At 42.8% G+C, this 27,933-nt stretch overlaps 3 protein-coding genes and 1 long non-coding RNA gene across 6 annotated transcripts in view; 3 read left to right on the forward strand and 1 right to left on the reverse strand.

Moving 5' to 3' along the window:
- The first annotated feature begins 728 nt into the window (after positions 1-728).
- mgat1a (alpha-1,3-mannosyl-glycoprotein 2-beta-N-acetylglucosaminyltransferase a) lies at positions 729-3,862 on the forward strand. Its single transcript, XM_037075636.1, has 3 exons — positions 729-986; positions 1,377-2,313; positions 2,514-3,862. Exons 2-3 carry the CDS (start codon positions 1,681-1,683, stop codon positions 3,210-3,212), a joined length of 1,332 nt encoding a protein of 443 aa, XP_036931531.1. The 5' UTR covers positions 729-986; positions 1,377-1,680; the 3' UTR covers positions 3,213-3,862.
- A 1,540-nt stretch (positions 3,863-5,402) lies between these two features.
- sh3bp5la (SH3-binding domain protein 5-like, a) lies at positions 5,403-12,794 on the forward strand. The gene is made up of 6 exons (XM_037073392.1): positions 5,403-5,636; positions 6,060-6,122; positions 6,503-6,631; positions 8,163-8,327; positions 10,130-10,303; positions 10,578-12,794. Exons 1-6 carry the CDS (start codon positions 5,403-5,405, stop codon positions 11,121-11,123), a joined length of 1,311 nt encoding a protein of 436 aa, XP_036929287.1. The 3' UTR covers positions 11,124-12,794.
- Positions 12,795-13,475: 681 nt separating this feature from the next.
- Positions 13,476-27,933, forward strand: part of gabbr1a (gamma-aminobutyric acid (GABA) B receptor, 1a) — an 89,605-nt gene continuing 75,147 nt past the window's right edge. Inside the window, exons 1-6 of one of the 3 annotated variants that reach the window (XM_037073389.1) lie at positions 13,476-13,921; positions 14,356-14,490; positions 19,818-19,904; positions 20,191-20,255; positions 21,515-21,653; positions 26,242-26,427. In XM_037073389.1, coding sequence (XP_036929284.1) covers positions 19,826-19,904; positions 20,191-20,255; positions 21,515-21,653; positions 26,242-26,427 — 469 coding nt within the window. In that variant the 5' untranslated portion in view covers positions 13,476-13,921; positions 14,356-14,490; positions 19,818-19,825. Of the gene's footprint in view, positions 13,922-14,355; positions 14,491-19,817; positions 19,905-20,190; positions 20,256-21,234; positions 21,361-21,514; positions 21,654-26,241; positions 26,428-27,933 lie in introns of those variants that run through there. The other 2 variants (XM_037073388.1, XM_037073390.1) reach the window with 2 other exon arrangements.
- Positions 19,919-27,912, reverse strand: LOC119005616. Its single transcript, XR_005070551.1, has 3 exons — positions 27,575-27,912; positions 26,193-26,357; positions 19,919-20,240 (listed from the first exon to the last, which is right to left on the reverse strand). It is a non-coding gene; the product is annotated as an uncharacterized LOC119005616 (long non-coding RNA).

Below are 27,933 nucleotides of genomic sequence, written 5' to 3' on the forward strand. Positions count from 1 at the left end.
ATGTGGATTTGAAATTAGCAGAGGCCCAGCAAATGGCTAAAAATGTATTTATAGCGCTTGAGCTGCAGAAATGTTACTTGCATTGTCAAATGGAGGAATATAGGAAAATATAGTTTAAAATCCTGTTAGTTAGAACTGAAGAAGCCTCTTGGATGAGAGCTGAAACACGTAAGGTTGCTCTTACATTTGGCAGATGCTTTTGTCCAAAGTGACTTCCAGTAATTCAAACATATACATTCATACACTGATGGCAGTGGCTGCCGTGTAAGGTGCCGATCAGCACATCAGGAACAGTTTGGTGGCTCAGTGTCTTGCCAAAAGACCAGGGGAATTGAACCAGCAACCTTTGGATAACAAGACGCTGGCTCTACCTGTGACCCACAACCACACCTGTGCCTATGATACAGCGCGTAGGATGACCTGGATGACTGAGAACCTTCATCAACAGTGGTGATGCTCCCTACAAGAGCTCTGTATGCTTTTCTTGTAAACAATAAATAAATAAATAAATAAATAAATAAATAAATAAATGAATGGTTGGATAATTATCAAGGCAACAAAGACACAAAAAAAAATCAATAAATTATTTTTCGACGCCACGGCGTGTGAGGGCTGACGTTTCCTCTCGAAGACGTCACAGGTTTGTTAATTGGCTCCGCTGAGAGCCGCTCACACGTCACACCGTTGTGTAACGTCTCGAGGTGACAGTTGGGGCGGGACTTCCCGTGACTGGCCGATACCCAGGAAGTCGTCGTGTTACTTCTCCTCCTCCTCCTCCTCCTCCTTCTCCTCCTCTTCCAGTCTCGTGAGAAAGAAGATAAACTAAAGGGGCGTTAAGTTGCGTTGATAGCCAGGAAACTACCCGGAGAACAGTTTAACGGCAGCTGCACGAGGCCTCTCGGTTCCCGTCGATCAACTTTGCCGGTTGTCATCGAAGAAACGGCGGAGAAATGGGCACCAGAGGAGGAAGTGGCCACTCTGTCAGGGTAAGGGCTAATTTCAACACGCTCCTCCTTGAGCTACAGTATTTACAGTCATTCGAGTATAACCCGTCTGTCGAGCTGCTGGGAGTACAGCGGGGTCGAAAGTCAGTGTTTATGGTTGTTGTTTTTTTTCAGTCTTAATAACCCACCGCTCGGTTTATCTGTCGAGGCAGCCACAGGTGATAAGAGAAAATCGATCAGAGGCAGTTTGGTGAATCATCACTCCAGTTCAGTACCGTGAAGCCCACTCCTTTGAAATGGAAATTTGCATACATGTGCCTCATCATCTGGTTTCATTCTTTAGAAACTGTTTTGACGCCCAAGTGCTATTTCCTCTTTGAGTTTCTGACTGAAATCTTTATTTTGCTAAAGTACATTTTGTTCTCATTTCAGATGGAAGAGGATATTCAAAGCTGAGGATCTGTCAGAATCACAAGTTTCCTGCAAGATGTTTCCGGTCCCCCGTCACATTTCATCTGTCTTTGCATTTAGCGACACTGACTTGTGTCTTTTTAACTTTTGTCACTGCACAGGAAGCAAGCAGCTTGGTGCAACTCCAGATCTTTGATCATGTGCTTGTGATGATACGCAGCCAGCCCTTCCCATATCCCATTCCTATTGTCTGTAACAAGGACACGTCTTTCTATTCAGACCCTGTCCTCTTCAACCCACCTCCCTCTCTCTGAGTTACTGTGCCATGCTCCGCAAGAGAGGCTCTGTCATTCTTTGTGGCGCATTCCTGTTTATCACCTGGAACGCCATACTGGTCCTTCTGCTGCGGGGCAGACCCCTCCCCGGCCAGCTGAGTGAACCTGGCGAAGAGCAGAAAAGAGCGGCTGCAAGGCCTACCAATGATGTGGTGGGAGATGTGCTTCGAATCGCAGACACGTTCGAAGCAGAGCTCGAAAGACAGAAAAAAATCCTGCTGGAGATCCAGAATCATCATTCACAGTGGGAGTCATCAAACAGAGATGGACCAAAGGTCGTCGTCCCCCGTCAGCCTGTCATTCCTATCCTGGTTATCGCCTGTAACAGGGTCACGGTGAGGCGCTGCTTGGACAAACTCCTGCAGTACCGACCTTCAGCAGAGCTTTACCCAATCATAGTGAGTCAGGACTGTGGGCACGCGGAGACCGCCGAGGTTATTCGCTCTTATGGGGACAAAGTAACTCATCTGAAGCAGCCGGACCTGTCAGATATTGCCGTGCAACCACAGCACAAGAAGTTTCAGGGTTACTACAAAATCTCCAGGCATTACCGGTGGGCTCTCAACCAAGTTTTCAAGACCCTTTCTCACTCATCTGTTGTGATTGTAGAGGATGATCTGGAGGTAATCACATCATTCATGATTTGTGATCACATAAGCTACATAAAGCCCATAAATAAACTGAGATGTTATTTATTTTGTCATTTATCATTGAATAAACAGTGTCTAGGTTCTGTATTTAACAGCTGTTCACTCATCTTTAAAACACCTGATATCACTTGTTGACAGGGGGCATGTAAACTAAATGTTATCTCCTACTCTAGGTGGCGCCAGACTTCTTTGAGTACTTCCGAGCCTTGCTGCCACTTCTGAAATCTGACCCCAGTTTGTGGTGTGTATCCGCTTGGAATGACAATGGGAGGGACGGCTTTGTGGATCCAGGAAAAGCTAACCTGCTCTACCGGACAGACTTCTTTCCCGGTTTGGGTTGGATGCTCCTTAAGGATGTGTGGGAGGAGCTGGAGCCAAAGTGGCCTGCTTCATTCTGGGACGACTGGATGCGTCAGCCAGAGCAGCGCCGCAACCGTGCCTGTATACGCCCAGAGATCTCAAGAACTTTGACATTTGGCCGGCAAGGCGTAAGTCTGGGTCAGTTTTATGACAAGTACCTGCGTTACATTAAACTGAATTCCGAATTTGTGCCTTTCAGCAAGTTAGACCTGGGTTACTTGAACGAGGAGACGTATAGAAAAGCTTTTGAGAAAGAAGTTTACAGTGCTCCTGTGGTTACATATGAAGATGTTAAGCAGGGGAAGCTAAAAGGATCTGGGCCTTTCCGCCTTCAATACTCAAGAAAGGACAGTTTCAAAGTGATGGCCAAAAACCTGGGAATCATGGATGACTTGAAGTCCGGAGTACCTAGAACAGGGTACAGAGGCGTCGTCAGTTTTATGTCAAGGGGACAGAGAATCTACTTAGCCCCTCCTCCAGGATGGACCCAGTATGATACCAGCTGGAGCTAATAATCCAGAAGAAAAGCCGATGTGAAGCCTTTATGTAAATGTCAGTTGGTGAAATCATTCCAGACCAAAGACTGATGTTCTAATAGTTCTTGATTGATTGAATGATATCTACTCTAGATTGTTGTCCTTGATAATGCAGAATGGATTGTTCTTCTTTCTGGTGTAGGGGTTATTGCCAATACCACTCAGGTCTTTTTCATTATTCCAAAACATTTCTTACAGTGTAGGAAAAAAGGCCTAAACAGTTTGTTAGACTGCTGTTATTCACCAGAGATCTATTTTTATATTATGCTAATTGTGCACATGACATTCATTAATGCATTCAATGCAGTTGCCTAGTTTTTGATGCTTTTGTTTAAATTATTTGCAATTTCTGGTAGCTTATAATGTACTGTTTATGTCCGAGACAAATGTAAAACAATCTGTGGTATGGTTGCTCATGGTGATGGTGACTGGTCATAACTGCAGTATAATCTGTCATTTGATTATCAGTGTTGTCGACTACAAAAATCAGTTCTTCCTGCTTACACTTTAATGTCTAATGATTATGTTTAATGATTATCTGATGTAGTGCTCACTGCAGGTTTGTTACCTTGCAAACTACATTTGTGTGTTTGTATTTTTTAAATAAAAAATAATACACAATTTCATTTTAATGAGTTGTTTAATTTATTTAGTTGTTTTTTTTTATTGGAAAGAACAGTATGCTTTTAGTTCATATTATCTAATAGGTTACAGTTTCACCAATTGAAATGATCTACTTGGGAAGTGTAGTTTAAAATAGATTAAGTGCTCCCACAGTTTTCAAAGATGCCAAATCTGAGAGGCTGAATTTTGGTGAGATATGTAAACTTGATGCAGAAGATATCAGAGATATTTCATGAAACAGGCATCCATAAAAATATGGATATGGGTTATAATACAAATGAAACATTCAAAATAAAGTGACAACATGCTGCCATTAACTCAGTTTTGCATTCACTTTGTTTGGCATAAGTAATGCATCTATAAACAAACTTCAACCAGAAAATATTAAAGTTTGAAAAGGTTCCAGGGGATCTTGATTCATGTTCATGCTGTTTAACCAGTTTTCACTAAATATAAGATGTTAAGATTACTAGATTCAAATGTAGTGATGACGTTTATGGGCAGAAACACCTTTCTGTTTCTCTCGAACAGTTGCTGGGGGCTAATGATAGAAATAAATGTGTAACTGTCTCTGGCTCAGGACCACAAAAGGTGCATTTAACACCTAAATTTGGAAGTTAATGTGTTGCATGTGTAAATATTATGCAAGAACTTAGAGCGCCTTCCTCTAAATTTAGAAGGGACACAACCAAGCTTTGCACTAGTTTGAAATATCTGTCTGTGAACACCAATAAGGTTTCCCTTTTGGTGGAACCTTGTTGTTATAATCTTGAACGACTTTTCTTATGTTTTTATGTACATTTTATGTCTGTTAATATAATTCCACAAACTTTTAAACGAGGCACTTCTACATTAACATTTTTATTTCCTACGTTACTTCATTAACTCAACCAGCCCGTACATCTTACAGGAAAGCGTTCATTATATTGTTTATGTATTAATTTGGCTTTAAGGGAGTTTCCATAACAACACAGATGACCTTCATCATCAAACAAACAACATCCCCCTATGACAGAGATCAGTCTCCATTGTTGGCCGTGTCTACGGTAGCCGCCCTGGTCCAAATGCAGCGCGCCCGTTTACTAACCAAGTCTCGTCTGTTTACTTCATTTGTAACGATGATGTGAGACCGAAACCGTTAGCTAGCTAGCCTAGCTAAAGTAATGAGGAACCGGTAAGAGATGGAGCTGAAAACCCATGTGATGGGGCCACATAGTGATGGACGCCCTTTTACTTTGCATCTCATGACAACTGTTTGTTCTCACCTGTTTGCTGAAAAGCAGCCGTTAATTTCTCTCTGACGGCGTTAGCCTGTTAGCGTGCTAGGCTACAGGCGAGCTTGGTTCAATGGGCTCGTGTTTCGGTGTGATTTGATATGGCGGATTGCAAACTGAACACTTTTTATAAATTAACCCCCGCTGAATAACATTGAATAGTTATTGTAGGAAACGGGTTTCGGGGCTAATTAGCCACCGCGTCTGCTGTCGAAGCAACCTTAGTTAGCTAACTAACGCTGCTGCTAGCGAAACTGTCTGGCCTGGAATGGAGCCAGGCGACTTGCGAGAGAGCCCCGCCGGGTCTGGGGAGTCAGATGGGGGGGAATGGAGGGAGGGTATCCCCGGTGGGGACGAGGAGGTCAAAGCTGCCGAAACTAATGGAAACACACAAGAACCGGCGCTCAGGGACACCTGTGAGGACGGCGAGAGTGACAAACAGAAATGCGTGGGAGAGCAATTACACAGCCCCTACGAGGAGGAGCTGGACCCCAGGATCCAGGTAGGAGAACCTGTTAGTGGTCATCAAACCTCCATCAGCCAAGCTGTAATTATTGTTACCTGGGTGGGTAAAACTGGACTGCTTTTGGCTGTGTGTTGGGAGAAAAACACTTTGATGCTTTGATTTTCTTTGTGCTTTGTGTTATTTCCATAATACTGTGATCTGTGCAAATCCGTTTTTTCAGATCAAAAGTGAGTTGACATGTTTATTTCACCATGGGGACATACAGTGCCTCTGAAGCACATTTCATTTCAGCCCCAGTCTGTGCTGAGCTTGCTTTGATATTGCATTTGGGATGAGCTACCAACTGGAGCTAATTTAACCATGTCTGTGACTGTTTGTACTTGGAGAATATACACATTCATTTTGTTCTTTTTCTTCATAAAGGCCTGAAGCAGTGCATTATTTTTCTTTCCCCCACAGGAAGAGCTGGAGCATCTCAATGAAGCCAGTGCTGAAATCAACAGACTAGAACTGCAGTTGGATGTTAGTAATAACACACTTTCCACTCAGTTTGGAACATTCGTTCTGTCTCCATACACATAACTGGAAAAAATGCAAAACATACTGAATAAAATCGCTTTGATTTTGACAAAACAAAACTCATGAGAAATGTGAAAAGAACATTTACTACCACCCTGGGAATTGCTTGAGAGTCTGCCTCTGTTGTTAAATATTTTAGTAGTCTACCCAGAATGTGCTAATCAATATGATAATTTAGTTTTCAATATCTCTAAGCATAATGTCTGGAGCTCTTCAAATGGAAAATGTATGAGTGCTGATAACTTGACACTCGGTAAAAAGATTCCTCACTCGCAGCCACCCTTCTAATCTAATCTTGTCATTTTCATGCATTAACAATCCAGGATGCCAGATCAGGCTACCGGAAGATCCTCACCGAATCCGCCAGGAAGCTAAATGCTCAGAGCTCTCAGCTTGGTGGCTGTATAGAGAAAGCAAGACCCTACTATGAAGCTCGTCGCCTTGCGAAAGAGGTATGCTCAGATAATTTGTCGGTCTTGAAACATGTGTCCCACGTGTTTAGAAGATAAGCTGCAGTGTCTCAGGGTCATGTTTGTTATCAGTCATGTGCACAGCAATCACATTGTTGTTCTCAGGCTCACATCAACATTGCTCATCAAGTATGCATACAAAGAAAGTCACGCAGGTAAATAAGAATAGAATTTCTGACACAGGACCTGAAAATAGTGCAGAAGTGAAAATGCAAAGTAGAATTCATTAAATTATTGTGGTAGACTGTTGTACAATGAATAAATTGTAAGGTAGACAGATGGGCAGTGTAGTAATTGTATATGTTTATGACCAGTCAGTCGATGTGATGGGCGGGACATTGAGTGAGATCAGAGTGGTGACTATAAGCAAAGAAAGACTGCTGCATCAGAGTCACAGCACATTTTAAAATGTATTTATGTAACAGCAGTCAGACACAAAAAACACAGATACTGAAAGAAACTTGTTGTATCTTACCCCTAATAATCCCTAATATCCATATATACTGTGTTGGTTTAATAACTTTTAAAAGTTAATGAAATAAAAAACATATACTGCTAGATATACATACAAGTGATGTACCCAGTTAGTTATTACACTTTAAATACATTTTACTAAATTGATATACGCAGGTTTACAATACATAAGTTATTCTCCGTGGCTAGACAGGCTGTTGCTTACCTTGCTAACTAAAGTTTTAGCCTGAGTGTAAACAAGGTCTTCTGAAGTGTCTTTCATCTAGACCATCAGAGAGCGAGAGCCACTTTCTTTTACCTGTTTAGTTGTAATTGGCCGGTGTGAATCGGCGTGAACTAAATGCAAAAATACATCAAAGTGGATTTCATTTAGTTGCTTTGGTGTCAACCTGCGAACCCAAACCCCAGCCTTTCATCTCATAAAGCGCCATAATGCATCTTGGGATGAGCTGATCACAAGCGGAAAGCTCTCAAAGACTGAAGCAGCTCCCAAAGTGCACTGTAGAGAAATATTATTGTTCAGACAGCATTTTCTGAGGTGGTCAGGAATGCATTTGTCCTCATACGTAATATCTTCACTGCAAGTGCATTCCTGGGTGCACTGAAGGAGTGTTCATAGTCGTCAGAGTGCGTTCGCCATACAAATCATTTAATATGCATGTGAGATTGATTCTACTGCCAAATATGATGTGTGATCCATCTTAACTAGATGTAGCCCTACACACAATCTGGACATGAGATGCTTGTTTTATTGCTACAGGAGTACTAGCTGTAGCTGTAGGAGTAAAATATACAAATTCAAATGAAGGTATTTGAAAGACATTTCACTTGTTTTTCCTATAGCCACCTGGCCTGTTCCTACATTTTCATTGGCCTGATTGCGTTTTTAATTTTAATTAACATCAAGCAAGTCAAATCAAAAACTCTGATTTACAAACACACTTTGACTGAGGTGTGATTGTATTGAACTTAACAGAACAGGGGGTCGTGTCCTTGTCATATTCCACTTCTGTAGGCAGTTGTGTCTGCTCCTCTGTAGGCACAGCAAGAGACCCAGAAGGCAGCTTTGAGCTACGAGAGAGCCGTTTCTATGCACACAGCCGCCAGGGAGATGGTCTACGTGGCAGAGCAGGGCCTGATGGCTGATGGGAAGAACACCCTGGATCCTACCTGGCAGGAGATGCTCAACCACGCTACGTCCAAGGTAACAAAGAGGAGAATGAACACATGCTCTAAAACAGTGGCGTTAAATGAAACCAGATAGGATGGATGCAGGATGGTTCTCGTGTCTCAAATGGGATGAAACACGTGGTGGATAGTAACATAGGAATAAAACAAAAGAAGCTTAATCCGTGTAAATCCATGATCTTGTTTATTATTTGAGCAATTTTACATGTAGTAGAGAAACAAGCAATGGTGTTGTCTTTTTTTAAATTCCACACACTCTTGCTTGTCAAATCCCGCTGCCAAATCCCTGCTCCAGTTTAATTCATGTTCTCACGTACACATATTCAAACCTTATGCTAAAAAAAAATGAGTCATGATGGGTTGATTCATGAACTCTGGTGAACTCTGTGCTTCTGTAACGTGAAAAGAAGTATGCATCATCGCAACAACAAGCCAGTTTAATGTAACATCTAAAGGTAAGGTCGACTTTATATCTTCGAAACGTAAATGGTTTCCCCTCGCTCGTTTCTGTGTTATTGTTTTAGCACAGTGATATTGGATCGTGTTTCCACTGAGCTGGCTGACGTGTACTGGTGCGCTCTACAGAAGACGTGATATTTGCATTGATCGAATGACATGCTGTTGCTGCTGTGGATGTGATGCATATTCATGACTGTTACTTATGGCTGGGCAATATATTGATATTATATTTTTATCCTGGTATGTGTCATCTTAGATTCTGGATATATTTACATCATGATATGAAATAAAGTAAAGTGATGTTATAGTCTGAACTAACCAGACTACTCTACTTGTCCTTATAGTTACTTTCAGCCACTTAGTCGTTATATCCACTTTACTGATGATCATTTATCAACCTCATTTTATTATAATTGGTGATGTGTTGTAACGTTTGATTTGTGTGGCCCAGTTGTAGCATTTTCTGAAGTACTTTTGAGGCGATTTACAAATATCAATTGGTGTATCATGTTTCACAGCATAGCCTAAAGATTAAACAGTGTTTTATGCCAAGTATTTTCCTGTTGTTGGCTCTTCCCTTTTGATGCGCCGTTATGCATCTCCTTCCTATTTTAATGATCCAGTCTGACCTCGTAACGACCCCGATCGATGCACGATGTGACTAATTGATGCTGACACCAACAGTGGGGAGTAAAACATTCCAGTATCATTAGAGCAACCTACAGTTTTTGTTATTATCCCTAAAATATGGTTATCAAAAAACTTGTGACAGAGATGAAGACAGAGCATAATTTTTTGTGTAACTATAATCTTCACTGGGAATTTCACAATTATAAATGACCACAAGCATCCTTTTCTGCATTATGCTATGTACAAAATACACAGTTTTCATATCAGTACATAATGAACAACACATACGTAGATACTGAGTCTGCGATAAGCCAATATCTGCTAATAATAATAATATCTCTTGCTAGTATTTTAGTCTGAGCATCGACGCCCTGGCACGCCCACGTTACTCACAGTGCAACTTGACTGCTGACCTAGTTGTGGCCTACTGTATATCGAACTGAGCTCCTTTTGCCTTTTATAGACGTATGCAGTAATACCCCGAGACCTGTAAACAGACTTGATGTGTAAGATAAATGAACCTCCCTTAAACATTAAGAGTTTGTGTGAGAGGTGACATGGCGCTGTCTCACTGTTTAGTATGTAGCAAACATCAGTGGAGTCGATAATCTGAAGAGATTTACATGCGTTGTACTCATTAAAACACTGCCTGTGTGTGTGTGTGTGTGTGTGTGTGTGTGTGTGTGTGTGTGTGTGTGTTAACGCCCTGCTCCTGCGTGTCTGTCAAAGGTGAACGAAGCCGAGGAGGAGCGACTCCGCAGTGAGAGGGAGCACATGCGAGTCACGCATGCCTGTCAGGAGGCTGAGGCTCGAGTTCAGATGCTGCAAAAGTCCCTTAAAAGAGTGATCGTGAAATCCAAACCTTACTTTGAGCTCAAGGCCCAGTTCAACCACATACTGGAGGTAATGTAGACACACGGTAAAAACTGTTTTTGAAACCAGGAGCACACAGTGTACAACATGTTCTGTGAGGTGTGTGGTCAGCCCCAGTTTCTCATTCTTGCAAGGGAAAAAAAATCTGTTTTGTGTGTTGTTGTAAATATGCTGCTGAGTTGGCAAAAAATGCTGCGATGAATTTGGTATGTTATAGATTTACTAGAGGTCACTGGTAGGTTATGACGTAAAATCAATGTTGAAATGAATGATGGAAGTTGCTGTGCCCTCTGTGTGACTCCAGGAAAACAAGACCAAAGTGCTACAGCTGGAACAGCAGGTAGCCAAAGTGAAGACCCGCTACTCCATTGCTCTACGAAACTTGGAACAAATCAGCGAACAAATCCACGCTCAGAGAGGAAGGGACCAGGCAGAGGGAGGCTGCCCCACTGTCTGCGGCGGGCGGAGTCCCCCCGTCGGAGCCGAGTCCGACATCAGAGTGAAGAAAGAAGTTGCAGGCTGCAGCGGCGGTGCGGCCGGATCAGATCGAGTAGATGCAGCCATCGACTTGGTGGAGAAGTACAAAGAGAACGAAAAGGAGAGGGAGAGGGAGCGGGCGGGGTCGGATTCCCTTTCAGTCTTCAGCCTGCAGACCATCGCTTCCGACTTGGAGAAATATGACTCCATCGAGCACCTCGGGGACCTCAGCGATGTTGGGAGCGTAACAGGGGATGAGGGGGAGAAAGAGAAAGGCGGAGTGATCGATAGAAGAGACAAGCTGACGGAAACATCCGCCAAAGAGCGCCAGCAGCAATTCTATAAGCAGCACCACCGAAGCTTCAGTTTGTGAGGCTGTCATAGAATTAACAGCTGTCAACACGGCGGAATTAAAACATGAGTTATCAAAGAGAACATATTAGGGCAAACATCCCTAACACATAGGTACCAACCAAAGTATAAGACAGTGAATTAGCTGTGAAACTGCAGCGATGCAGTTGTAGGTGTATGATACTCGGTGTAAATAAGCACACGTAGGTTGACTGACATTACTCTAAAGCTGACTCTGATCAATAGTTAACATTGCAGCTTAGTTAGAGCACTACTGAAATCTAATGCGCTTTCAGCCCTCCAGGACAAGTAAAGTGTGTATATACGCTCCCTGTGAGGGATTCTGGGTAGAATTTGTTCCTTGAGCATGAAGGAACAGCGAAGACAGATCAAAAGCCCTGTTCCATCAGACATATTTAGAAAGGCATCGTTTCTTACTTTTCCAGGCTAATCGTTGATCTAATTTGGTGAGACTGGAGAAAACAAATCCCTCCATCGTTTTCCCCCCTCGGGTCACGTCGACTCTTATCAGCGGTTGCTTCAAGGTAGAAGGGTGGCACTGTCTCTCCATACACACTGAGATCCACCATCACATCCACCCTCATCAAGCTGGCGTATAGGGAAGAATGACAGAAACGTCTCTGTGTCGGCGCAGAGTGAAAGCATGTTTTGAATTCACATTTCATATATTTATTTCCAGTCACATGCTGCAAGTAGCGCTTCGTTATTTCTGGCACGAGAGAATGCGTTTTTTGAAAATTCCTGAATCGATGAAGGGAATGAATGGAGTCTGGAGATGATAAAAGACTCCATTTTACCACTCCGACAGCATGCACTCCTGGTTGGCTTTTGAATTAAAGCAGACATTTACAACATGTATTCTGGGCTACAAGCTGAAACAAACACTGACACCTTTAAAGCTACAATGATGAAGCTCAGCCATGTTTCTTTTTTTTTTTAATGTCGTTACGCTGTAGTCTTACGATGCAAAAAGCCTTTTTCCCGAATTTGTATTATTTGAATATGGTTTACATTTGTATAAGTGGGTTTCTCTGGCAGCAGATCTTCTATTGTTTGCCTTTTGAAACAAAAAAGATTGCCCGTGTTGTAATTTGAATTGTGCCTTGACACAGAACAAGTAACAAATTTAGCATGAGTCGTACTTTTATCGTAAACTCATCTGTAGTTCTGTTTAGAACCATTTAAAGAACAAAGGTGTGCTCTTTTTATGATTAAAAAAAACATTTTTATTAATCTGACTCACGCAGGCACCACACCCGCCAAGACTTGAAGAGTTATGATTTATTTTTTGTTTTTTTTTTTCTGTATTTTTCTTTTTACGATATTGTACTTTGATTGTCAAAGATGCAAAACAATGAAGTCAAGAAAATGACTTGTAAATGTATGTAATTATTACAAAGCTGGAAAATACTGACATGTACAGTTAAAACATGCGTTGCTGATTTGAATATTTGACAGGTTTGTTGTACAGATGTTCTGGATACCCACAAGTTGTCGTACAAGTGTGTATTTAAATCATTACCGTTGCCTGAAACACCTCACCTTCACTTGTGTCTTAACATTTAGTCTTTGACCTTTTATTGGCATTTGTGAATTAGTCCAAAAAATGTCACTGTTTCCAAAATTATGCATCATCATACATATAATCAATAAACCAGATCATACTTCTTGGGCTCGTGTCATTCCCGTATTCTCATATTTCATTTGCTACCCTGTAGGATTTGATGTAAAGAGGCAGATGCAGGATGTGGAACTCCTGTTTTTACAGATACAGCAGGGGAAAAAACAGGGATGGTGAGAGGCAGAGGGAGAGGTTATGTCTTCCCCAGCCTTCCTTCAATTATTCAGCAGATATATAAATATGAAGCAGGGTGCTGATCTCAGAATAGATGGCAGAGGAGGAGCAGAGAATGGTGGGAAAGACACAAAAGGGGATCTGAGGGAGTCGACGGGCTTTGATTTAATAGATGACCAGTGTTGTAGAAATGACTGACTGCTGCTTCGTTGACTTAACTCCAAAGGGCTTTAAGGAAACAGGCTTAACAAAGTAGTCACTGTTAATACCACAGCGCCATATCTGCACCTCCATCCGTGTCTAGTCCTCCTGCCGTGTTATAATTACACACGGTGGGATAAATCCGCGAGCTTATCATAAACCCAAATCCTCCTCGTAAGATTCATCATGAGATATATAATATATATATATTTTTAATTTTTTATTGCTTTTGTGGGCCCAAACCTTAGCGTGTTTCATCTCTGGAAGGGGAGGGAGGGAGGGAGGGAGGAGAGAGAGAGAAAAAAAAGCCCGGATAAATGCGTGAGAGAGAGACTGTTACGCACGGTGCGTCTCCATCATGACGTCGTGTATTAGCTCAAGATCGTAGAGGGGGAGAGGAAAAAAAAAAAGGAGGGGAGTGTGGTGAATCGGTGTTTCGTCGTTTCTGGGGACGCGTTTGTATATAGTGCATGTATGTTTTTTGTATGGGTGTTCTGTCGTTTCTTACCTTTTGCCATGCGTAACTGCAATACGCGGAGGAAAAACCCCGACTAAAAGATCCGCCTCGCTTCTTCTTTTTTTTTCTCTCTCTAACAGTCTGTTTACGAACGGAGCAGCTTGCACAATTTTTGATAGCCATATTATTATAGCCATAAATAAGATAACAACAACAACAGCAGCGCCGAAACGATGCATATTTCTACCAAATAATAGGACACCGGGGCTTTTTCCCCCCTTCTTTCTCTGGCGGGTCCCATCCGGAGGACGCACTGTTATCTTGACTGAGCGCATCGGAACTAATAGTAAGTACACATGCTACAGCTTTTGCTTCGGGAGGGGGGTGGCGGGGGGGAAGCTCGATGCTACTATGACTGTGGGTCGCAATATCAGGCTTACATCTGTCCAGAAAAATACAAAATTAAAACGCTCCGTGCGCCGTGTGGGATAATCTAGACAGGTGCCAGATTGGTGCCTCCTCATTTCGTATGCAAAGGCCATACAGTACATTCTCGATGTGCACAGGCCAGATTTGTTTTGAGTTCTTGCAGGAGAGATAGATAGATAGAGAGAGAGAGAGAGAGAGAGAGAGAGAGAGAGAGAGAGAGAGAGAGAGAGAGAGAGAGAAGGCACCAGCATCCTGTCTGCATTTACCAGCACAGAGACGCTCTTTAATATCAGGAGGACACCTTTTTTTGTGTGTGACAGTGTGAGCAGGTGACATTTTTTTGTATTCTAGATCCGCTCACACGAGGACGACACGGAGCTCTCGTTAATGCGCTCCGGCCTTCCCTCCTCCTTTCCTTCCTTCCAACAGGCCATCGCGGATTCCCCTCGTCAACAGCCGGACAAGTAACTATACCGGCAGCATACGGTTGGTGGCAGCCTCGCTGTGACCCGCACGTCTCAACAGTTCATGCTCAGCCATGCACGAAATAACAGCATCAGCGTGTGTGTTGGTGTGTGTTGGTGTGTGTGTGTTGGTGTGGACCGTGAGAGTGTAGCCACGACTACAGGCTCGTGTGGCGCTGTCTTTGGTGCTGAAACGCACCGGATCATCCCTTTCCACTGCAGCTTCCGGCATTATTCACACACACACACACACACACACACACACACACACACACACACACACACACACACACACACACACACACACACACACACACACACACACGCAGAGAGAGCGAGAGAGAGGAGGAAGCAGAGCAGTGTGTGCATCAGTGACATTAGAGGTGGAAGCAGTGTCTGTGGGCTGCATGGTTTCTGGAGCTGTGAAGCCGCTGCCCGTGTCCGTGCTGCTGAAGCTTAATTGCATTTAAAGCTTGAGGCTGGTTGCCCCTCCTCCTCCTCCTCCTCCTCCTCCTCCTTCCCTTCCCTCCCCTCTCTCTCTCCTCCCCCCCACTGTCTGCTCCGTGCTACTGCAGCCACAGCAGCTGATGGAGTTAGCTGGCTCTGTGCTGGTTTTTTTAGTCTGTGCTACACTCACACACATACTTTGCTTTTATCCGGCTCAGTGTGTGATCGCAGATATTAATGACTCCTGCTGGGCTGTCCTTCTTGCTCCCTGTTTTCTCCCCCCCCCCTCCCTCTTTCCCACACAGGACACAAGCACACACTGTACGCTGCCAGCACACACACACACACCCATGCACACACACACACTCTCTCTCTAGTGGTGTCTACCTCCTGCATGCTTCTTGTCAGTGAACTCTAAAAATACACTGGATAATGCTAATGAACTATCCAGTGGAGTTTGTCTCTGTCTTCAGCGAGCGAGAAGCCTCGCTGCCATCTGTCTCCCTCACTGTGGTGCTTTGCTTTTGTTATGCCCCCCTCCCTCCACACACACACACACACACACACACACACCACCCACCCACCCACCCACCCACTTCACCACACACACACACACACACACACACACACACACACACACACACACACACACACAGACCCTCCACCCCCTTTTGCCGCCTTGTTAACTGTGGGAGTGTATGTATGTTTGGATGTGTTTATGTTTGTGTGACAGCCCCATAAAGCAACATTTATTATTCAAAACTGCAAATGAGCAGCTATATATAGTGTGTTTATCATTGATACAGTCAGTTGTGTGTGTGTGTGTGTTTCCCTTCCTCCCGGCACTCCAGGCACTGTGGCTCGCGGAACTCAAGGGTCTTTTGACTTTTTGCTGGTCAGCACAGCACACTCATTCTGTACTCATGAAATCTGCACATTAGGCAGTCAGTGTGACGGACAAGTGGCCGCTTGTTTTCGCCAATCGCCATTCTTGCGAGGCAGATGGAGAATCTGTACACGTTAAGTAGAATTGCCATTTACGTGGGAACTCCTCAGAGTTTAGGCATCGAAGTCTGTAAGAGGCCCCAACTGGTCGGCTGAATTGCCTCAAGTGATGTCACTCGAGTCAGCGTTGGTCGCGACTAAAGATTGCGAGTGGGGGAAACATCTTTGAGGTTAAAAAAGCAGTGAGCTCATTGGACCTCTGTAGCTCCGTATGTCTGCTACAGACACACTGACAGCTAGTAGATTAAAGGTCCACTGTGTAGGACTTACGGGGATCTAGCGACAGAAATCAGATACAAAATTAATAATAATCTAATAATCACTGTGTTTACATGAGCTTAAACAAGCACTTTGTGAAATATGTCCAGATGTCTGATGATGAAGTCAAGTCAAAGACGTCTCTGTACCTGCTATGTTGTGGACTTGTACACTGAGGTTAGCATCAGGGGTGGACGACGGCTATTTGTTTGAGTGCCCGAGTGCTCCCACGACACACATTCACAGTTATGTCAATTATAACTGAGCATGTGATTAAATGTTAGTCTGACTTCACCGTGTGGAGAACAGGCTATAGAGCCGCTATCAGTCAAAACATGTGGGATCATTTTGAGTGATTACTTTCATACGCATTTGTCACAAGTATTAGTAATGTTATTTTTTTTGATGTCCCAAGAAAAGAAAGGACGTTTTGCTGCCTTTTCATTGTTAGCAGATGTTATCTAGCTGTGAACTGGGGCACAAAGACGACCTGCATCTTTTAAGGTGGAACATTTTTTCTTGCACGTTACCTGAAGCACGAGTTGACATCAAGATATAATCAGCACACCTTTTTTAAAAAAATGTGTTTTGGCTGTCTTGCATAACTGAATCGTTTTAAATGTATGCAGGGGTTTAAAATGTATACAATTCTCAGCCAGACGGTGCCGACTGTGAACACTTTATTTCCTCACTTCCTCACAGAGATGATGCAGCTGCGCTCCAGCAGCACTAAACCTACGGTTAGCATGCTAACAAGCTAGCCCTGGCCTGTCCTGTCTTGAAACACCCTTTTATACCTGAGGCGATTGTCCAACAGCCCCCGTAGCTGTTAGCATGGTAAATGAACGAAATAAACTCACATAATGTCAAGAAATGAAATACTCTCACTGCTGTTTTCCTTAATAACAGGAAAATGAAACCGTACACCGTCTGAATTCAAGTTTCTCTCTTTTATCATAGACTAGCTGAACTGCCTTGTTAACTCATTGCAAAACGACTAATTCCAACCCGAGATAAATAAAAAAAAATAGTCTTGGATTGTCTTTCCACATCCACCTCTGGTTTAGTTCAAATAAATACTCGATTCACAGAGTAAGATGTGAAAAATCTTCCAGCTCTACACTCTTTTTTAATCACCCGCTGCTGATGTCCGGCTGCACACCTCTCACGGTCCCGCCTGCCGTGTTTTGTCATCCCCGAAGTCAACAGACCCTCCTCACGGCAGACATTTTGACTTGACGGAGCAGGAAAAGCACAGGTGGAATTTATAACATTAATGATGGCTGCATTCCATTTAGGTGAGCCAGTTCCAGTGCTGTGGTCTTGTGCATGCTCCCTCACCGTCATGACTTAACAGAGTGGAGCCACCGTTAATGTTGTTGGTCTCACCTGTGATGTCTCTGCTTTGAGACGTCTGCTGTGAAATCGGTCCGTCCTGCTGACAATCACCTTGTAATATATCCTTTGTTGTCAAACTAATCTCAGTCGCTGTCTCTCAGGCTGTGTCCAATCTCACGTCAGGCGGACAAATCTAGTTGAGGTTCCGGTCCAGACAAACTGTAGGGCCGCTGGCTCCATGGCTAACTGAGCCACGAGTCACTTAGCTAACGGTGGCTAGCTACAGCCAAGGATAGCTAGCAGCCCACGCTATGTTTTTAAAGCTACCTTCAAATTGTGGTTATATTCTACCAATTATACCTTTAAGGCCTTTAGACAACAGGGACTTGATGAACAAATGACAAAAATGCAAAAACTGTGACTGTGATACTCTGCTCCAATATATAATCAGCACCACGGTATATCAACACCGGCATTAAACTGGCTCCAGGCCGAGGGGGTCTCTGAGCTGAGTCCTGCACCTCTGACCAGCTCGCTGACAGGTAGAGAGGTCGCAATCACAGAGTTCATCTCAGCTGACTGTCCCGGGTCTCCAGTCAGGTCCATTCAGACGTATCAAACACCAGAGTTACAAACTACACAGCAGCAGCCATGTCATGTCTCTATCAAAGCAGTCTGGTGGATTTGAAGAGATCTCAGGTGGATGTAACAGCTTCATCTCCCTGTTGGTCTGAGCTGGGAGCAAACCAGGTGACTCATCACGAGTCACCTTCGTCATGCTGTCTTTAAAATTATGTGTCCTTTCTCATATAATAAAGTGTGACAACAAACATAATGAGTTGTGACATGTCATGTCTGTTATGCCCTTCATGATCGGTTGATGCCTTCAGTCGCGGTGCTAAAGCTCAGAAAAATCAGCCGCGTTCTGTTGAAAATGACGTCGCTGTTTCTCCGGCTAACATACTCGTGACAAAAACAGCAAAATACTGACGGATACGAATTCATCACACAAAATAAATCAAACTGCCCGTAGTGTTTATTCTGGGGACTTGTCTGCACTGCCATGTTTCTACAGTAGCCCAGAGCGGACAAAATACTCTGGGCTCCAAACATTTTGTCGTTTTTTTTTTGTCTCCCAAACTTGTCTGAGCCTCCCAAAACGCTTCATATAGCCTACAGTTGGCCCAGTGTGTTTCAGGCTTTAAGGTGAGGCATGTTTAGTTGGTCGCAGTCTGCACAGTGGAAACTTAACACACCCAGAACTCCCACAAAACAGTGCAGAAGTGTTGCATTGTGGGCAACGTAGGCGCTAGGTTTTTGATACAGACAATATGTCTGGTTCTGCTTCGTCGATGGGCCTTTTAGTGAATTTTTATATATAATATAGCCAGAGATAAGATTTAAAAGGGGGTAGAGAGAGAGAGAGAAGAAGCGATGACCTGCAACAAAGGGCAGCGAGTCGGAATCGAACTCCGACTCAGGCATGCTCTACCAGGTGAGCTACCGGGACGCCCCCTGCTGCATCGATTTCAATCTTTTTTTTTAAATAAGACTGTCCGTCGTGACTCTGACAGGGTTATGGGAGTGCAATGCTAAATCTGTCGTCTTTTTAACGTGGCCCAGAGCTTCACTGCCAGTGAAAAGGCGGGGTTTGGTCATTGTGCCTGAAAAAAAAAAAAAAAAAAAGCTTTCAACACACCTAAAAAAAATCCTTTCAGCTTGTGTTACCAGCGTTTTTTACAAGCTGTCCCAGATACCTTTCCACCCTCACATGAAGAACACTCCAAAGCCTATTGAGTGGTGCCGTGGTGTGAAACGTTTCCATGAGCAGCCACTTTGTTAAAAAAAAAAAAAATTATATCAGCCATCAAAAACCTCAGCTGAAACGTTGTATACAGGGCCTTTGAAATTAAGCCAAGCTGGCTCTCAGCTGAGCATGGGCTGTCTGCACTGTAAATACAAATAGAAGCAGGGAGAGAAAAGTGGACTCATCTTGCAGCTCCATCCTCTCCGTGCACAGTCAGGCGGGCTGAAAAGGAAGGAGGGTTTTTTTTTTTTTTTTGCCAAAAAGTTGATGCATCCCTGTTAGAAGGACAGGCTGCAGTGGACTGAAAATGACTGTATCTGAAGACTGTAGCGTGTAGCATTAATACTGTAAGAATTTTTCCTCAGTAATATTTTATTTTTGCCTCTTGTTTCCTCTTCTGTCTTTCTCCCCTGAAAACCCCTCAATTTCTCTGTCACACTTCCCCATTTTCCCTCTAAAACCTCTCTCTCCCTCTCTCTTTCTTTCTCTCTCAGATCCAGCGATGGCACGGCTATTGTTTCTGATTGTTCTCTATGCTCTTCCATCCCTTGTTGTGCCCATACATAATTCATCAACTGGAGGTAATTTGTGTGTGTGTGTGTGTGTGTTTGTGACTGAGTACGTGCGGGAGTGTGTCGGCGTGTTTGCTCTGTGTGTGTGTTTATAATATGCTTTAATGGACAGAAGAAACTCCACAGAGATTCCTAAGTGACCTGAATGAAGCGCTGTAATTTGCGCAGCGAGGAAGCCATCGGTTAAACCGACAATAGATCATGTTGCCGTAATGCATCTACATTATCTGGAGGCAGAGCTTTCCCTCTCCGCTCTGGCCGTCCTTCATTTTTCTTCCTCCTCTCTTTTCCTCAGGCTGTGCCATCATCCGGCCTCCCAGGGATGGGGGGATCCGCTACAGAGGCCTGACACAAGAACAGGTAGAATGACGTTACTGCGCTCAATCTTAATCAAAGAACTTAATCACACTCGCCAAACGAGGCACATTCAAACACAGCTGGCGTTAAGATTTCTCTAAATAGAAAAAAATGCAGAATTTGAAATATTAAGGAGCTAACACTCTTTCTGCCAACTGTCGTGTCATTTCCTCCTAACCGAACTGAAAATAGAAAACATTTTGTCAGGCCGAGGAAGAAAGGTGGTGACATGAAATTAATTTGAATCAGCTGGTGATAATGACTTCATATGATTTGGGATATTTAAGCCAGTGATAATGATGGTGGTGACATATTATTACCACCATCATTATATATGGTCACAATCTCAAATGAAGTCTCAGGGTTGGCAGGTATGGTGCAGGTATGGTGTCTCTGCACAAAACCTTTAAGGGTTTTGTGCAGAGACAGGTACGTCTGTTTATTGGATATTTGGTCAAAGGTGTTTATGATGTTAATATGTAGCTTATGTTCGACTTTAGAGTTTAAATTCTTACAAAAGGTGTAAAACATGTTTCTCTTTTTTATCTAGAAACAGTTTAATTGGCCATGTCCTTTAAGATCTTTTTGTCACAGTGGACTTCCTGATTGATTGCCCGCTCCCCGCCTAGTATTGAAGGTTGATTATCTGATCACTTGCATGTGTGTTACTAGGGAGCAACCTTTAAAGCACGAGTGGCTGTGTTTCAGTGAGGCGATGAAAGAAAACTTCATATGGAGCTGGAGTGTGCAACACTTTTCTTCTCTTTTTAGCTTGCTGTCAGTGATCTGCACCTCAGTAACGCCCTTGGTGTGCGTTACCTTGTCAAACTCTGCACAAACATCATCCTCCACACCGAAGGTCACAAAGAGAAATTTCACTGGAGGGCGACTTTAAAGCTCACAAGATTGTTTTTAATCCTATACTGCAGCAAAAACTCAAATCGGAAGGCGGATCGAAGCAGTTTCAAAGTGTAAGATTAAAGCAAAACCTCTGAAACTACGCCCCTCGACTGTGTGGAAACTGATTGCGAGTCGCATGCAGCACACACGCAACATGAAAGACGAGAGACGGTGTAATTCAGAGCGTGACAGAACATCAATCCAGACGGTATTGCCATAAAACGTTCTTCCTGTGAGGGCTTTATTGTCACGGCCATATGGTACCAGACATGACTGCACTGAGATAGAAGATGGAAACACTGGTGGAAGATATCATCAATCTCATTTTACTGACTGTCTCTCTGTCCGTGTGGCTCTTCCAGATCCGCAGTGTGCAGATCCTGCCTGTGGATTACGAGATCGAGTACATCTGCAGAGGAAACCGGGTGATCGTTGGACCCAAGGTCAGGAAATGTTTACCCAACGGCACATGGACGGACATAGCGCAGCACAGCAGATGTTGTAAGTCCTTTCTGGTCTAAGTCTCGTCCTCCACACTGTCCTCATCTTATCACAGATGTCCCCTTTCCAGGCAGCTCTTGGCGTCTAATAATCAGTTACGTGTTCTGTCTGGTTAATCAACATCAAAATAAAGTCACAGCTCCAGTGAGATGAAACCTCGGTTTGTTTTGACAGCACATTTCCGCCCCTCCTCGTTTACACTACACACACAGGAGAGTGTGAAGTGCTGTGCAACCTTCCCTCTCACTCTCTTTTTTAAGATCTGGGGATGGAGTTCTATATGACTAATGTGAAAATCCTAAATGAAGCTTACATGAAATCAAACCACGCATGAAACATCATGATGCATGTTGCTCAAGGACCATCACTGCGACTGACCAATGTTTCTGTAGTGCAAAAAAGACCGACACGGGTGAAATGATCCTTCTTAACACGAAGCTGACGTTGTGAAAGTTTCCAGTTTAACCGCAAGCTTCTTTTCTTAAACCTATCCAAGCATATCGGTTTCCTTAACACGCAAGGAAAACTTAAAGTCCTGTACTAAACCCATTCGGCCTTTACAGCATTAAAGACTTTGATTTATTTAAAATAGCATATGTATTAAATCTGCATTAAATTGTCTAGAACGGAGTTTGTGTAGTTACATTAACAGGCGTGCTGAATCAGCGCCCCGTTTTAAATCACTTCTTAAAATGCTTGTAAAAAGCTGCTTTTAACAGTGGATTTAAACGATTATAGCTTTGTTTTATTATCCCAATTATACTTATTTAGTTGCACTGAGCCCCATTTCTATGTAGTTAGCTAGTACCACCACAGTCACTTCCTTTTTTGTGATTCTCTGTTGAAATGTTGCTTGTAAAGCACTTTTAAACTCTGTTTTTAAAGGTGCTATATAAATAAAGTTACCAGTATTATTATCCCAAATGTTTCCAACAGTGTTAAAACTCCATAAGGTCAGTCAAAGAAGTAACTCGTTGACTGACTGTATTAGGTCGCTGCTGGTTCTTCTGGTATGGGGACGTCAGCCAACAAGTGTTACCTCATCTGCGAACATCTTGCACCTGAGTCACATCAGACGGATTCTCGTCAGCAGTCGTGGTTCTTTAGTGGTGTTTGACAGCAGGAACATTTGTGTTTAGTTGCATCACTCGCGAAGTGTTTATCTGCCCTGAGCAGCCAGTTTACTTTACTGTACGCTAGCCGTAAGGTAAAGTTAGCAAGCAGCACACACACACCCAGCGGGTGACCGGTGGATTCAGCAGCTTCTCTTGTCTTCTTGCCCCCTCTCCTGTCTGTGATGCTGTTCATGAGGTAGAGAACATTTCCCCTCCAGCTCCAGTCCCCCATCCGGCGCTACAGAACACAAACAGCAGAGAATGGAGGTCACCTCTGCGGATCGTTGTTGCAGTCAGGAGTGAAGATAAATCCAGTTTTTAATCCCGAAAGTTTAAAAGTAATCCTCCCGTTGGTAAACAGCTCCAGATCAGAGCAGAATCTCAAGTGACTCCAGGTGTTTGTTCTCCAGACGGTCTGGCTCTAATCCGGACTGTAAACAGCTGAGCCGGGACTCTTCACCCCCGCGGTCCGCCCGGTCCTCCACACTCCACAAACATCTTTTGTTTTGTTTTTACAGAAAGCCCCCTCGCAACAGAGGACACATATTGAATGTATGGGCGGCTGTGGATCAGGGTAGAGCCAGTGTCTTGTTATCAGAAGGTGGCTAGTTCGATTCCCCAAACTGTCTCCTGATGTGCTGGTCGGCACCTTGTATGAATTACTGTAAGTCGATTTAGACAAAAGCATCTGCTAAATGCCCTAAAATGTAAATGTTTAAGTTAAGCAACGCCAACACGAGTCGCTATGACAACACTATGACATCACAGTTGCAATGACGGTCCAGGAGCAACATTAGTTACGATGTTGTCACACCAGCACGGTGATATCAGATTCACTTCTCAGGTTTTGAACAAGAACACTGACATCTCTTCATTTTTAAGTTGATGCTGTGAACTCGTTAGCAAACTGCTGCATATTTATACATCCAGCAGTGACGGAGCCACATTTTTTTTTACATAAAACAGTTGCCTTCTGTGGCCAAAAACTGCTCCGTGAGAAAACAGTAAAGTTGAGGGTCGGGCGCGGAATGAGCATGGGTGATAATTCAGTAAGAGCGTCACCTTTAACACTGTTTTCATACTGTCGTTTGATTTATGCTGTAACACAAATATCAAATATAACGGCTTTAAACTCTTGCTGTTGTTCCAAAATTAATGTTAAACTCTGATCAGTTAAAAACGATTCCAATTTAGAGGATGTTGAGGAGAGAAGGAGGCAAAATAACCTCAACTCAAAGGTTCACTCACTAGATTTCTGCCGGAGCTTTCAACCAAAACCAGTGACAACAATGGCTGAGAGGCCAGAGGAGGCAAAGTCCATCCTCGAACAGTGATGAGCATGATGAAGGCTGTAAAATACAGTTTAAAGCTTAGAAAAAAGCCAGTAAGTGGACCTTTGAGCTGAAATCATTGCAGTAAAATCCTTCTCTTACTGTTCAGGTACCTTGTTTTGTTGAATTCTGATCAATAAATAGATTTATTTTGCTGTTTCCTATTGAATACTAATCAGCTTTTTCTTTTCTGCATACTGTGATACCCTACAGAGAATAGCTTGGGCTGATGCATGCTGGGTATTGCGCCTAGACGCTGGAGTTTGTCATATCTCTTTTCATTAGTATTTAAGTTGCTTTATTGCTTCTACATACTTTTAATATGGATTCTTGCTGCTTTCAAACCAACATGCACTTATTGGACACTGCAGCATGTCATTTCTACTCATCTCACATCTACAGCGCCTCTGCAAATACTGAGAATAAGGCCAGAGATCCAATCAAATCCCAGTTATATCTCTGTTTTTTGTTCTTTCGGTTCACATTTAACATCAGTGGAATTTCTTCTTTTTGTTTTCCCAGGAGTGCATTCTCTCATTTTTTTTGTGTTTTCTCTGGCTTATGTAAGAGCGCAAGCTGCAATGTGCAGATTGGTGTTTTATTATGTGCTCACATGCTGGAGGGGAGATTCAACAAACTCGGCAGCTAAACAAATTATATTCAAGAGCTTGGCTGTTTTGTCAAGAACAAACCAAGAAAACAATTGCTTAACTCTTTGGCAGCTGTAGCATACCAAGCTAACGTTGCAATTGTGTAACCTAATATGGTTCTTACTGGTAACTGACACATAAACTAGTCTTCATCTGGGTCAAAAGAGCTCCCAGGGCAGTTGAGGTTACGTTGCAGAGACTATTTGTGTTGTATCGAGTCTGTTTTGTATTTGGGTTCATCTGTTGGATGTAAATTGTAAATTAACATATGCAAACATTTCACAGAGGTCAAGCTGCTTGAGTGAGAGTAGGCTAATCTCCTCAGCTGCTGATGTTCGCAGCACATTTTCACATTAGCCTTTAACATTTGTGTCCTGTTGTTTTTTACCTAATGATTGTTCACATATAGGAGACAATTTTCACACCATAAAAGCTCTATATTTTCTGATAAGCTGAAATCCTCAGCTTCAGTAACCTAAACAGATCCATGTAATCTGTTGCCTTTGCATCTGTGGCAGGAGTTTGTGATCGCTTTGCTCACGGCGCTAATATTTAATCTGACTTGTGAAGCTTAATGACAAATACCTGGAAAAATAACAATAGTTAGCAAATGCTAACGTACTTAACTAAAGTAAACACGGTAAACATACTATCAGCATGTTTGCATTGTCACTGTGAGCGTGTTAGCTTGCTGGGTTAACATACTGTGCCAAAGTAGAGTCTTGCAGAGCTGCTAGAATGGCTGTAGACTGTTAATCTTGTTATCCTCCAGTAAAGCTTGTTTTCCTGCCAAATCTTAAACGGTAACTCCAACAATTTAACACAATCAAAAGCCTTTCTCAGAAGCTCACATGTGTCCTTAACGGCTCTGTAAGGACACTCCCACACAGAGTTTAAAAGCCTGCAACTCCCCTCCAGTTAGTTAGAAGTGAAGACGCCTGAGAGATGAAACCTCTTTAAGAAACTGAAACACGTCCAGTTGCCTATGATACAGGACCTAGACTCAGCATGACCTGGATAACTGAGAATCTTCATCAACTGATGCATTTAGCAGCAGAATAAACCAGATATTTCCCTCAGGGTTGGTAGAGACCAAAAACAGAGCTAAAAGAAAGTGAATATTGGACTTACACTAATCGCATGCCATGAAACCAAACCCCAAATTAATGCTAATGTTGCTAATGTTGTCAACATGTGTACCATAAACGTGTTACAAGGTGATAACAAGTCAATGTTGCCTTCACAGCTTGGTCAGTTGCGCTTAGTGGCCCATGGAAAGTGAGCTAGTTAGCTAACCTGCTCTGGTTTTATGGCTACACTCACTGAGCTTGACAAGGAGCTTTATTTCCTCATCCGAAGTTCTTTTTTCCTTTTTTAGAAATTTGTGTAGCTGCAACTAAATTCCCCGTTTATTATGACCCGTTTATTATTATTATTTATTACCTTTGTTCTAACTGTGTCTCTGTCACCTCCCTGTCCTCTGTTTTCAAAGTGCTGCTGTGCCCGCGGGTCTGGACTTCCCTGGAGAACGGCCGTGTGATGGCGAAGCCGATCGGGCTGCCAGCGGAAGGGACGGTGCTCCATTACAGCTGCCACGCCGGCTTCATCCTGGAGGGCAGAAACATCAGCCATTGTACTAAACTGGGCAAGTGGGACGCGCCTAAACCCACCTGCCTCTGTGAGTATCCGAGCCAGTGTGACTAACTGAGATTTTACATTAAGCTTCCAATTACAGTAGAATTAAGGAAACGTGGTGTGATGGGATGTCAGTCACTGTCTCAGGGGGCAAGACAGACAGTAATTAATGAGATTTACATTAACACTGCAGCCAGTTTAGAGGAAGTGCCAGCAAAAAAACTCAGCAGCAGCATTGTAAAAGTCAAAATTTAGTAAAAGTAAATTATACATAAATCTACATGTGTCTATTTATTGTATAGTACGGGATGGACTGATTTTTTAAAATGATTTTCAGAATCAGTGTTTTATTTTGTTTTTTCATTTAAATGGAAATAAAATAAAAATAAATAAATACTATTTCGTAACTAAAGTTATCAGACACAGTTTAATGGAGTAAAAAGTACAATATCCCCACTGGAATGTAGCTGAGTGGATGTATGAGGCAGATGAACCTCAGAATTGTACTTAATTACTGAACTTTAGTAAATGTACTTCGTTACACTCATTTATGCCACAATGACCTCATGGCATAAATGTTTCTGACATATATAAAATACATCCTAATAAGAAGAAACAAAGAAATATATCAAAGATTATGATGTTTCTGAAACTGACACTGGTGATTCGTTAAGACTTTCACTTTTGACTCAAAATGCGAGTGACAGGAGGTGGAGAGAGAGACTGTGTATCGACCAGTGTCAAGGTGCAAACTGTCACCTGCTATGATGTAGAGATAATTCATATCTACAGTTAACCTACATCTTCATATTTAAAAATCACTATTATCGGCAATATTGTTATATTGCTACACAAAACTGAATGTCTTTATGCTGATGAGATAAAACAAGCAATGTAAAATTATCACCTCATTATCGTCTCTAGTAACTATAAAATCCATTTTTTTTAAAAAACTACTCACTGACTGAAAACTATTTTTCAATGAATCGAAAAATTCAATTGATGGGTTAATTTATAGCCCGTTTAGATTCATCCAAATAACTGATTCTTTATCGGCATGAATTAACTTGGTAATCTGATAAACAGAACACATCCTGTGCCATTTCATCGCATAAACAGGGCTCACTTTGCAGCCTGACGCACAAAAATGGGAACATAAGGCTTTAAGGATGACAGATAATTACAAACACCTGCTCTCCCAATGGTGAGGCTCGGCTGCTAGGCAGCAAATGATCCAACCAATCAGAGCGTAATCCTCGGAGGCCAGCCTGCACTGTTGGCACAGGCAGGTAAAAACAAATGATGGAGACAAGTGCAAAAACCTGATGTCCCGTACGTCAAAGTGTACACAGGATAAATACTCAATGAATATTATAACGAGAGTGTGAGAGGATATCTGTGATATCACCGACACCCAGGAGTGTGCTCGTTTATAGTTGGCGTGTCGACTGTCTGAGGAGATTTGTCCAAATTAGCGCAAATATATGACGACTGGAGAAAACACACATAGATGAAATGCAGAACTGAAAGAAACGAGATTGCCAACTGG

Source organism: Acanthopagrus latus, chromosome 17, assembly GCF_904848185.1.
Source record: "Acanthopagrus latus isolate v.2019 chromosome 17, fAcaLat1.1, whole genome shotgun sequence".
Lineage (NCBI taxonomy): Eukaryota > Metazoa > Chordata > Actinopteri > Spariformes > Sparidae > Acanthopagrus > Acanthopagrus latus.